Below are 12019 nucleotides of genomic sequence, written 5' to 3'. Positions count from 1 at the left end.
CCTTCTTTTTGTTAAGCTATATGTGAAACAGAGCCTGAACAGCCTGTTCGACATTACCCATTATGGGTGAAAGTAGAAGGTGAAGTAGATCCAGAGCCAGTTTATATCCCAACGCCTTCTGTCATTGAGCCTATGAAACCATTGTTGTTGCCTCAGCCAGAAGTTTTACCTACTACTGTAAAGGGCAAACTGCTCACTGGAATTAAACCTGCAAGGGCATATACTCCCAAACCCAATCCTGTGGTAAGCTTGGCGTTAACATCTTTTACTGAAAGTTACAAAAATCATTTGTAAAGTTGGTGGGTTTCAACCAGATTTTTGGTTTGTATTCTGTGAATCATGGTGCTTTCAGGTAATATGTCTACAAGCCATCTCCCTTTCTGATTTAGTCAGTTTAATTGATGGCACTTAAAAAATGTCATTAAAAGTAGAGTGAATAGTAGTATGGTTGACCCTTGAACAACACAGGGGTTAAGAGTGTGGACCCTCTGTGCAGTCAAAAGTCCGCATATGACGTTACAGTTAACCCTCTATGTCCATAATTCTGCATGTGTGGATTCAGCCAACTGAGGATCATGTAGTACTGTAGTATTTACTGTTGACGAAAAGGTGTGTAAGTGGACCTGTGCAGGATTACTGTAATTCTTAAAGATAGCCAAATCTCTCTTTAGAAGGATCATATAAAGATGGGCCTTTTTTTTTTTAAACATGACTTGCAAAAGTATTTACTCTTATTCCTGTAGTATAGAATATTGAGTGATTAAGATGTATGTAGTACACGTTATTAGAAAAGCATTAGGAAGAAGTTTTAAAAAATAACTGTGATCTTTTTAAAGCAAATTTCTTTATATACAGTAAAGTTCAAGATTTAAAATAACATTTGCATGACCAGGTGAAGATGATAGGTAAAAGAGCTGATGCTTCCCTTGTGTTAATAGCTTAAGCATTTCTGATTATTAATAAATCCATTTCAGTCTTTACAGTCTATTAAATTGAAGATCTTTTAGTGCAGTGCTATTCAGTGTGGCCTCGTACAGTGCTGATCCATAACTGTTTGTTATTAGTCTGTGATGAAATAAGTTTAGAAAATGAGAGTAGATGTTTAGAAACTTTTGCTACAAGTTGATAGAGAAATTTTTATCTATTAAATCTAATACTACAAAACCTGGCCTTTGTTTTTCTGGTAATTTATTTTACAAAAGTATCAGTCTGTGTGTGACAGGTAATTAAGAAATTTATCCTTCGCTGCAGATAATTTGAGAAGCACTGCTCTGGTGTGCTGAATTTTCTTGAAAGAGAACCAGATCCTTTCTAATGGCCCCAAGATTCAGCACATACAAACTGTAATTGTACTATTTAACTTTAAAGTTTGCATTAAATTTTTTTAAGTGTTGTAATAGAAGCAAAGATTAAACATCCTTTTCCTTTGGGAGTCCCAGAGACTTTTTTCCCCAGTGTTTGGAATGTTTTGTTGTATGAAACTTACAGATTCGGGAAGAAGACAAGGATCCAGTCTACTTGTACTTTGAAAGTATGATGACTTGTGCCCGAGTTCGAGTGTATGAACGAAAACAAGAGGAACAGAGACAACCATCACCATCACCATCCCCATCGTTTCAGCAGCAGGGCTCATGTCATTCTAGTCCTGAGAACTGTAGTGTAAAGGTGAATCACTTATTGCATAGATTTTTCTTTTTAACTTCCGATTCCCTGTTGCTGGTATTAGAATTTGCATTACTATCGGAATAATTTGAAATAATTCTGAACGGGCAGAGAAGGTTTACATAATTTGTCTATCAATTTATATGTTTCTCTGCATGCCTATTCTAGAGAATATTCCCTTAAGGTCATTAAAAGTATATTCTTTCTGATGTTGGAGTAACTTATAAAAGTTTAAACATTTTTGGTTTTAATTAATGTGATTATTAGTATTTGCATCTTTCCACATCGGTGAATTTTCTAAATAACTGAAACTTGTTTCATTAAACATCAAATATTTTTCCTTCTTTACTAGAATTACACTATAAAGTGCACTGTTAATTCTTTCTTGGTAACTCAGTCACTGTCAAGGACATTAAACAGCAAGACTACTTGTTTTTATGGTTGTATAATATGATAGTAATGCAGCTGTGCATGTGGATGTGAAGATGTTCTTTGAGCACTTTAACCTTTCTACCGTTTTAGGCTTCCTTGAGAAATTTAATTCTCATGTCCTAGTCTCTATTGATATTAAATATGTGTTGAATTGAAGTATTTTCTGTGTTACTCTCTTTGTCAGGAGCCGGATTCTGAACAGCAGCCCTTGAAACCAATCACCTGTGACCTGGAGGACGATTCTGATAAATCACAAGGTCAGAATGAAAACTAGGTCTTATCATTTGATAGTATTTATATTATATAGGTGTGGATTATACTAATAATGGGGGGAAATCAAAGCTACCAATCCAGAGCATGTCTACCTACCCTGTTTCTAGTTTTTGCTAAAAATAGAGATGATAGATAAGTTTTTTTCCAATTAATTGCTGTGTTTATCACTCCTGTTCTAAGAAATACAGTTTGTTGGTGTTGATATTGTATGTTGTTGCAAGAAACCTTTAGGATGAAGTCAGTGATTTTTTTTTTAACTTCTTTATATAAAAACCTCAGCAATATTAGCATCATTAGCTACTGAAATTTTCCCTGGGGTTCTCAATAGTTGCCACAGTTGGAGAAATACAGAGGGAGAAAGGAAGGAGGATCGCTGATTTATCTAGTAAAGGCTACTGCCAGAATTACTATGGTGAAGGGTAGTGTCTAGGGAGTTAACTATTTGTTTTTGGTTTTGCTCTTTAAAACTTCAGACATTTAAGCAGCAGTGCCTCCTAACTTTTTTTTAATGGCATGATAAACACAAGAAATGGTAATGTTGCTAGCACACCGGGGCAAGTGGAGGAAGCTACCTATTAGCATGACCACCCTGAAGGCTGAGGGGATCTGTATCCTGACATATCTGTAACTATAGCACATTGGTTGGGAGATTCTGCTATAGAAATCTAGCTAGTGAATATACATTTAGTTAATATGTTACCATGAATATAAACACACTTGAGTGGTTTTGCATAAAATGTAGAAGTGGAGTAATCATATCTAGAGGTACAGAAGTAATTCAGAAGTATTTGCAGTGGAAACTAGAGGTAGAGCTCACTTTTTTTTTTTTTTTTAAACCAAACACCATCTCTCTTGCTGCTGTTCTTTAGGGTTGACTCTACCCATCACATATTACAAAGCATCTTGCAAGTATCTTTGCTTTGCCTATATGGATAGCAAGTACACTATCCCAAACAAGCCTAACCTTGGTTATATACTTTGTTTGCAAGGTAACACTTTCTTATGTAATAGTTAATGGCTTTTTAGAGCAGTCTTAAGAGGGACTCCCTTTTATTGAGAGCCCAGTGAGCAGAATAGTGAAGATTTTATAGTCTGATTCTCTGGAATCTTTTTTTTTCATGGAAAATTCCCAAATTATGAGTGTCAAATTACTACTGAAAGTACATGGGAATGGGACACTGGGCAGCTGTTGAATTTCTATGCCCCTGGCACTTTCTGAGAACTCAGGAAAAATAAAAATTTTTCAAAGTTCAATACAAAATTCTGTGATACAGAAATATCTTTCAATCCTTTATCAGAAAAGAGCTGGAAGTCTTCCTGCAATGAAGGGGAATCCTCTTCTACCTCCTATGTGCATCAGAGGTCACCTGGCGGTCCCACCAAACTGATAGAAATCATCTCAGACTGCAACTGGGAGGAGGATCGGAACAAGATTTTGAGCATCTTATCGCAGCACATCAATAGCAACATGCCACAGTCACTTAAGGTGGGCAGCTTCATCATTGAGTTGGCTTCTCAGCGAAAGAGCCGGGGTGAAAAGAATCCTCCTGTTTATTCTTCTCGTGTGAAAATCTCTATGCCATCATGTCAAGACCAAGATGATATGGCTGAGAAATCTGGATCAGAGACTCCTGACGGTCCATTATCCCCTGGGAAAATGGATGATATCTCTCCTGTGCAGACAGATGCCCTGGATTCAGTGAGGGAGAGATTACATGGAGGCAAAGGTCTGCCCTTTTATGCAGGGCTTTCTCCTGCAGGGAAGCTTGTGGCCTATAAACGTAAACCCAGTTCAAGCACATCTGGGCTTATCCAGGTGAGAATTATCTTTAATCTGGATGTAGCACCTTTTTATACTTAGGTAGCACCTTGATTTTTCAGAACCCTTTGTGGGCCTTATATTACTTATCTTCACATTTCCTGGGAACTGGGTGACAAAATCATTATCTCTTTTTGTAATAGGCCTAGGTTAGATGCATACCTAGGGTGAATTTTTGGCACATTTACAAACAGAAAGGTAGAGTACTGTATTGGCTTATAGGTTTCTTTCTAGTCTTCCTAGAAAGTTGCTCTTAAACTGTATTACCTGGGCTGCAGTGATATTTTGACAGTCAAGCAAGGATAGTAAGGGATTCAGTCTAGTTCTTGGGATTATTATTAGCAGACAGCTTTTAAAATGAAACAAGGTGAGACTGACTTTTAAGATAGGCAGTATATGTTTGGAAACTTGGGAGAAAATTTTAATTTAGAATGGTGTTATTCAAATACATAAGTATAAAAAAAATTGAGCCACAATTTACTTATTTTTTCTTTATTTGATTCATAGAGTTTTTGCAGTCTAATCATTGTTTGTAGGGCAAATATCTATATCCTTGCTGTTAAGTAATTCAGGCAGGTATATTAGTAAAATTATACTGGCATTAGAAAATCCTTTGGAAAGAAAAGTTCTGAGGTAAAATGTAGTCACAGTCAAAAAGCTTTTCTCTTTTTGTTCAGTGACATATCAAATGCACTTTTATATCATAGTACCAAATGTGGGGTAGTGTCTGACTTTATTGCTAAGGTTACTTGACTTTTACTAGCTCAACTGCTTCTCTGGGCTAAGGACTGTTCCATTGTTACGACTGATCTACTTAATTAAAAACTTCCTGTTGCAGTTGCTATGTAACTGCTTCTGTTGGTATTTCTTACACTCTTAATGATGAGAAGAGTGTTTTCTCCTTGTTTCATTTATTGATTGATACTTTGAGAACAGAGACTTACCTGAGATCATTTCTAGTGAGACTAGACGCCCCTAAGATACAGTCATAGAAATTTTGTGTTCTCCTGTCTAGGACTCGGAAAGCCACCATAAAATATGAACCTGCATAAGCAGTCAGGCCACTGACATAAGATATGCTTTGGGGGAGCTGCTGAGTAGTGTTCAGAGCAAATCCCAAAGGAGCAGATAGGGGTATCTGATCCAGACTCCACAGAGCCTGGAAGACTATATAGTAAAGTTTACTTTAGGATGGAAAGATCCTATTCTTTGTATCAAACATGGGGCAAAGATATTCCTGATCTTTCTGGAAATAATAACAATTTTACTTAAGTAGCAAAGAGTAATTTTGTGTCTTAGAAGAGAGAGAAGCTTGGTGTAGCTATTCTCCTCACCAGTTCCCTATTAATTTAGAGAGTAGGATTTTCCCCACCTCACTCCACTCCCTCATCCCTTTAAATGATGGAAAAGAGAGACAGGAAAGGATGTCTCCTCTAGTGACTTAGCAATATGACATAGAGAACTTGGGAGGTTTTTGTTTCCTTTTTTTAAAAATGATTCTCATGCCTAAGATGGGGTGGTCTGTCAACTCAGGCAGTAGAGAAAAATCTTTACCTCATTCATTGATTCACTTTCTTCTGCCAATTTATTGATAGTTTTAAAAATTACTATGAGTTTCAACTAGCATTTATCTTGAGTCCAAGTTTTGTCCAAAAGGTGAAGACAGTTATCTTCAAAGTTGAGTTTTTTTGAAAATTGAAAACTAAGGTGACTTTGTGGCTTAGGTATTTGTAACAGTGGCTTTCTCATAAGTTAAAGTAGACTCAGCATATATTTTTCAAATATGAAGGATGCTTATGAGAAGGGTTCATCATGCCACTGGTCTTGTCAGAGAGATTTCATGGAACACAGTTACTCATTTTTTTTGCTGATGATTGTTAATAGCTTAACCAGAGTTGCATGTTGACAAGTAAAACAATTGGATGGTTCCTTAGATTTGACTGTATCTTCCACATATCTAGGATGCAGGTATGATGAGTTTCTAAGATTCTCTGTTTCCACACTACCAAAATGAAGGAGATGAGATTAGTTCAGAGTATCAGATGACAACATTTTTTTTCATCTCCTAAATACTCAGATTATACCAAATGGAAAAAGTCCATTTCTTTTTCTCTTTAAATCTGAAAAAGACTTTTAAAACCTTGTAAAAATGAAACCCTTGTCAAGGGAGATGAGTTAGCAAGAGAATTTTATCTTTACAGAATTTCTCTTTGCCACTTGTTTCAGGTTAATGGTAAGAGTTACCCGCAGGCTAAGTTGCTATTGGGACAGATGGGGGCATTGCATCCAGCCAATAGGCTAGCTGCTTATATCACAGGCAGGTTGCGACCCTCAGTCCTGGACCTCTCAACCCTCAGTACTGTCATCTCCAAGGTAGCATCCAATGCCAAGGTGGCTGCATCCAGGAAACCACGTACCCTGTTGCCTTCAACATCCAATTCCAAAACGGCATCCTCCTCCAGCGCTACAACAAATCGCCCTGGGAAGAATCTGAAGGCATTTGTCCCGGCGAAAAGACCAATTGGTAAGTGGGACTGTATATATGTTTTCCAAAGGGTTGTAACCTGGTGCTGGGCCAGTGGATACAGATACGGGGGTTGTAAAACTTAGAGAAATACAGAAGTTGGCATTATTTTTTTTCTTGATGTCTATCTTGCCTGAATTTTTTAATTTTTTAGTAACTCTTCTGATGACCTACAATACTAGATGAACTGAATTCGAGTTAGTTTTACAGTTATTTCCAGACTTTTAGACTGGTTTTATTAATGTAGAAAAGACTTAGGTTTTTAATTTTGTTTTTCAAAAGGGAAGATGTATTCTTAAATACTTTCCCTAATTTACTGTTTTTCCTATGAGGACTGGTGTTTTTGGTACCAGTCATATGTATGTTTCTTGAACTAAATGAAACCAAGGAGCTAGCACAATCAAAGTGGGTTGAGTTAGTATTAGGCTTAGAGTAGAAGGCTCTTGTAAAATATAATTTTGGAAACAGTGCTTTATTATATTCATCCCTGTTCTGTGAGTAAAAACCTCATTTGTTTAACATTGCAGTGCTAGAGTCTGTAAAAAATTACCTTCTTGAAATCATTTGTGTTTTAGCATTGAGAGTATATGCAGTTGGTTTATTGGATTCCTCTTTTTGTTGTTTCAGATCTATTTAGGAATGTTAAGTAAAAATGTCGTTTGCTCTATTTTTATTCCTCTAATAGGAAATTGAAATCTCTGGCCAAATGCTGGAGTTGTGTGAAGATGGAGGATAGGCCTTGCCTTAAAAAGAACCCATTTTACCTCTTTATTAAAAAGTAGCTTTAATTGGTGATTTAAAAAAAAGATAGTCTTATCCTGCCCTCTTTTTTTTTTTTTTTTTTTTGCGGTACGCAGGCCTCTCACTGTTGTGGCCTCTCCTGTTGCAGAGCACAGGCTCCGGACGCGCAGGCTCAGCGGCCATGGCTCACGGGCCTAGCCGCTCCGGGGCATGTGGAATATTCCCGGACCGGGGCACGAACCTGTGTCCCCTGCATCGGCAGGCAGACTCTCAACCATTGCGCCACCAGGGAAGTCCCCCCTGCCCTCTTTTTAAAAATGTCTTTATACATTTTAGAAAAATGGAAAACTTTACTGTCTTGTAAAAGGACAGCAATAAAGAGGTGGAGGTGCTGGGACAGGAGGAAGTGGTGGAAAATGGTTTTAAAATTAGAATTAGGGGGCTTCCCTGGTGGCGCAGTGGTTGAGAGTCCGCCTGCCGATGCAGGGGACACGGGTTCGTGCCCTGGTCCGGGAAGATCCCGCATGCCGCGGAGCGGCTGGGCCCGTGAGCCATGGCCGCTGAGCCTGCGCGTCCGGAGCCTGTGCTCCGCAGCGGGAGAGGCCACAACAGTGAGAGGCCCGCGTACCGCAAAAAAAAAAAAAAAAAAAAAAAAATTAGAATTAGGAATACAGTTTCAACTTCTTACTTTCTTCATCTGTTTTTATTCATTCATTCAGAGAGCACACAGAGAAACAGTTTATTAAGTTGGAAGCTAGGCAGAAATACACACCCGGAGAGAAAGGGTGTGGGCGTCCTAATGAGGAGGAGCACAGTCTCTTCATCTGTTTTAGATGATGAAGTTGTGTGCTGCTGTACTGTCTTTTTAGTGTCCTGGCAATTTGATTATATTGCATAACCAAAAGAAGTTCAGAAGGAACACCCAATTTCAATCCCTTTGTTAAAGTTAGAATTTTAAAGGTTTGGTTTGGGTGGAGGGGTGTGTTTGATTTCTGTGGGTGGGAATTGGCATGTGTAATGCAGGTAAGAAATTTCTTAACACCTGTAAGAAATTGACCCGGTGGTGCACAATAAATGTTGATAAACACAATCACTACAAGGATAAAATATGAGAACTGAAGATTTTTGACCAGCAAATTTTTATTTGCAGCGGCTCGACCCTCTCCTGGTGGTGTGTTCACACAGTTTGTGATGAGTAAAGTTGGAGCCCTGCAGCAGAAGATACCTGGAGTTAGCACACCCCAACCCCTAACAGGGCCACAGAAGTTCAGTATCAGACCTTCTCCAGTAATGGTCGTCACACCTGTGGTTTCTTCTGAGCCAGTTCAGGTGTGCAGTCCTGTGACTGCTGCTGTCACTACTACCACCCCTCAAGTGTTTTTAGAGAATGTTACTGCTGTGACACCTGTGACTGCTATTTCTGACGTGGGAACTAAGGAAACTACTTATTCTTCTGGTGCCACCACTGCAGGGGTTGTTGAGGTCTCTGAAACTAATACCAGCACCCTTGTAACACCTACCCAGTCTGCAGCCACTGTGAACCTTATCAAAACGACTGGGATAACTACCCCTGTGGCTTCAGTTGCTTTTCCTAAGTCTTTGGTAGCATCTCCTCCAACCATAACTCTTCCTGTTGCTTCCACTGCCTCCACCTCCATAGTCGTGGTGACCACAGCTGCATCTTCCTCCATGGTGACCACACCAACTTCATCTCTGAGCTCTGTTCCCATTATACTCTCAGGAATTGATGGGAGTCCACCAGTGAGCCAGAGACCAGGTAAGGCCTAGATGTTACAAGCTGGTTTACTGACAGCTGTTTATATAACTTTGTGGTTTTGATAGGATTATAGATATATCAGGTGTTTCTGCTATAACATGATACGTATATTCCTAAAAATCATTACATTCTGCAAAACTGAACACTGAAAATAATAGAGCTTGTGGTAAATATAGAGTTAGGACAATCACTGAAAATTCATGCAATTTTGTAACCAGAGCGCTAATAAAACCTGTAACTGGTACTTTAGAGATAAACAGCCTTGACAGATGGTTTAATGGGGCTAGAGATTTCTTCAGGAGATTAACGATATTCAAAAACATTAGAATGGAAATGCTGGCTGAAGGATACTGCATATGGGAGTGGAACTCTGAGCCAGTAGAGCAGCGTTAAGGTGGGCACAGGAGGAAGTGCAACCTGTTGTGTGCTGAGAGCTGGGGGCGCATATCTCTGAGGAGGAAACCATATGTAGTTGTTCCCTCTTTTGGGGGTGGGAGGGCTGCTGCTTTATATTTTAAAAAGATTGGAGGGCTTCTGCTTTTGCTGCAGCCAAGATGAGGGCCCTTTCTCTCTCCTCCTTGCTTAAGATTAAAATTCTAGGTCCTCTTTCTTAGTAAAAATCATTTATGAATCAGCCCAACTCCTATATACTACTGACATTATTCTCCTGCTTAATTACTATATGTAAACTGATTGAAATAGAAGTAAGGAGGCATATTTCTTTGTTCTGGACTCTGACATTTTATATGTTAAGTTTATAGTTAAAATGAAATTTTTTCTCTTGTTGGCTTAGTTTAAGTGAATTTGAAATAGGAATAGTTCAACACTTTGGTAATTTTTGTATCTTAATTCAACCAGCTAAAGCAAGTTGTTCTCTTAGTAGACTCTAAGAGGAATTACTGTGGAAAAGAGTGTGAAAGACTTGGCAGGATTTAAGGGGGAATAAAATAGCCAACAGCAGTTCTGTCTTGGTAACTGATAGTTTTCCTACTAAATACTTTTGTCTTTAGGGGCATGGTCCAAATCCCTCTTGATATTTTAGGAAAGAAGTGATTTATAAATTGAAGTGCCGTTGAAAGGAAAAGTGGATGACAGTATCAAATTTATTGTCTTTTGCTACTTCATGTAAATAAACATACCAAAAATGGCTAATATATAATTTCAAAAATAAGATAGTTGTTGATGAAGCTGTTTTGATTTCCTACTGAATCTCAAGGTTCATATCTTGTCATATTTGAACTGGTCATGTCTTCTAAATCATGGATTCTAACCTTTCTTTATATTTTTAATTCTGTCATGAAACTGTAAAACAGTTTACCTTTTGTAGTTCATTGTCTCTCAGATTTCAATCACTTGGAACATACATTCAGGTATTTTGCTCTGATTCCCATTTGTACTATCATACAATTGACATAATATTTTTATTTAAATCCAGTCATTTGTTCACTTAAATGTACTTTTAAAAGGAGCAGTATTACTGTTATTGGAAACCCACATTACTTGCCAAAATAGAGGGTAGCCTCATAAATAAATACACTGAAACAATAATAAAAAGTATCAAATACAAGCCAGCTACTGTAAGTTCTTAACATGTGGCTTGCCCTTTCTGTTAATGAAGAAAGTTAGAAAATGCTGGCATAATATTAAAGACATAATATCAAAGACTGGTAATTTCTTCTATATTTTAATCAAAAGATTAAAATGCTGACAATGTGATATGGTGTTATTCTATATCCACCTACCACCTAAAAGTGTCTTCTGTAATACTACTTGAGGAAATACTAATGTTAACAGATATTCCTACCTGCTCTTTTATAAATGGAGCTGACTCAAATCACTGCCAAATTCTAAGGAAGTGTATAATTTTGTTATAGGTTCATAAAGTAGATCCCAACTTTGGGATTTATACAACTCTGACTTTTTCATTTGACTTTCCTTCTTTTTGTCTTTCCCTTCTTCCCCTGTCACACTTATTAATAAATAATCACATATTTAGTGTGTGTATTAAAGGCTGCTTTTGGAGTTACTTGGTTTTGAATCACTCTCTAAAACTTAATGTGAATAGAAATGTTCAGGAAATTAAGAATGCTTTAACATGTTTCTTAATTCACATAAGATAGATGACTTTTTTTTAAGTTGCACACTTTTTTTCATGAACAGTTTGGTCTTTGTGTTTTATTTCATTTTCAAAAGTAGTCATGGATCTTCTGTATATAATTTGTCATGTAAATCTTAGGAGCTTCACTTTGTTTTAGAAATTTGATATGTTTTTTGGGCAAAGTACCTATCTGATAGAATATCACATATTAAAACCTTTGTTTTGTTTGGCTTGTTGATTTTTATATTTAGTGACAAACTGATGAAAAATTTTATTTAATAATGTTTTTAAAAAATGTAGTAATTGGAAATAATAATGTTAAAGAAGTTCAGTAATGGTGATGTTAGACCACTTTCATTTATGCTTACTATTATGTTATTCCTACCCCTTTATTCCTGTGACCAAAAACCTAGCTGTAGATTACTCATATTATTTTTTTCCATGTCCTTAGTATTTTCTTCCAAACATTAAAGTGAATCTTCAGGTACAATTAATATTTTGAAATCTCTTTTAATTCACATCTTCTGCATTAAACTTCTGCTTTTTCTGTTTGTTTTAAAATTATCTTTTGCCTCTTCCTAACCAGGCTTTATTTCCCTGCTTCTTTGATGTCTCTTAATTTCATTCCATTTTTTGGGGGTATGTATTTTTTTTTTCCTTTTGAAAAATAATTTCCACAAATCTTTATGCTTT

The 12019-nt window shown here is 37.2% G+C and overlaps 1 protein-coding gene across 24 annotated transcripts in view; it reads left to right on the top strand.

Annotated features, from left to right (window-relative positions):
- The window catches only part of MGA (MAX dimerization protein MGA), a 164598-nt gene that overhangs the window by 132979 nt on the left and 19600 nt on the right, over window positions 1-12019 (top strand). For 9 of the 24 annotated variants that reach the window (XM_081227498.1, XM_081227492.1, XM_081227485.1 and 6 more), the window contains exons 10-15: window positions 17-243; window positions 1489-1665; window positions 2279-2351; window positions 3666-4183; window positions 6413-6710; window positions 8602-9228. In XM_081227498.1, coding sequence (XP_081083624.1) covers window positions 17-243; window positions 1489-1665; window positions 2279-2351; window positions 3666-4183; window positions 6413-6710; window positions 8602-9228 — 1920 coding nt within the window. Of the gene's footprint in view, window positions 1-16; window positions 244-1488; window positions 1666-2278; window positions 2352-3665; window positions 4184-6412; window positions 6711-8601; window positions 9308-12019 lie in introns of those variants that run through there. The other 15 variants (XM_081227482.1, XM_081227504.1, XM_081227502.1 and 12 more) reach the window with 15 other exon arrangements.

This window comes from Mesoplodon bidens (genome assembly GCF_964165515.1).
Source record: "Mesoplodon bidens genome assembly, chromosome: 3".
Taxonomy (NCBI): Eukaryota; Metazoa; Chordata; class Mammalia; order Artiodactyla; family Ziphiidae; genus Mesoplodon; species Mesoplodon bidens.
Note: the sequence above shows the minus strand (reverse complement) of the source record. Positions and strands in the feature narration are given on the sequence as shown.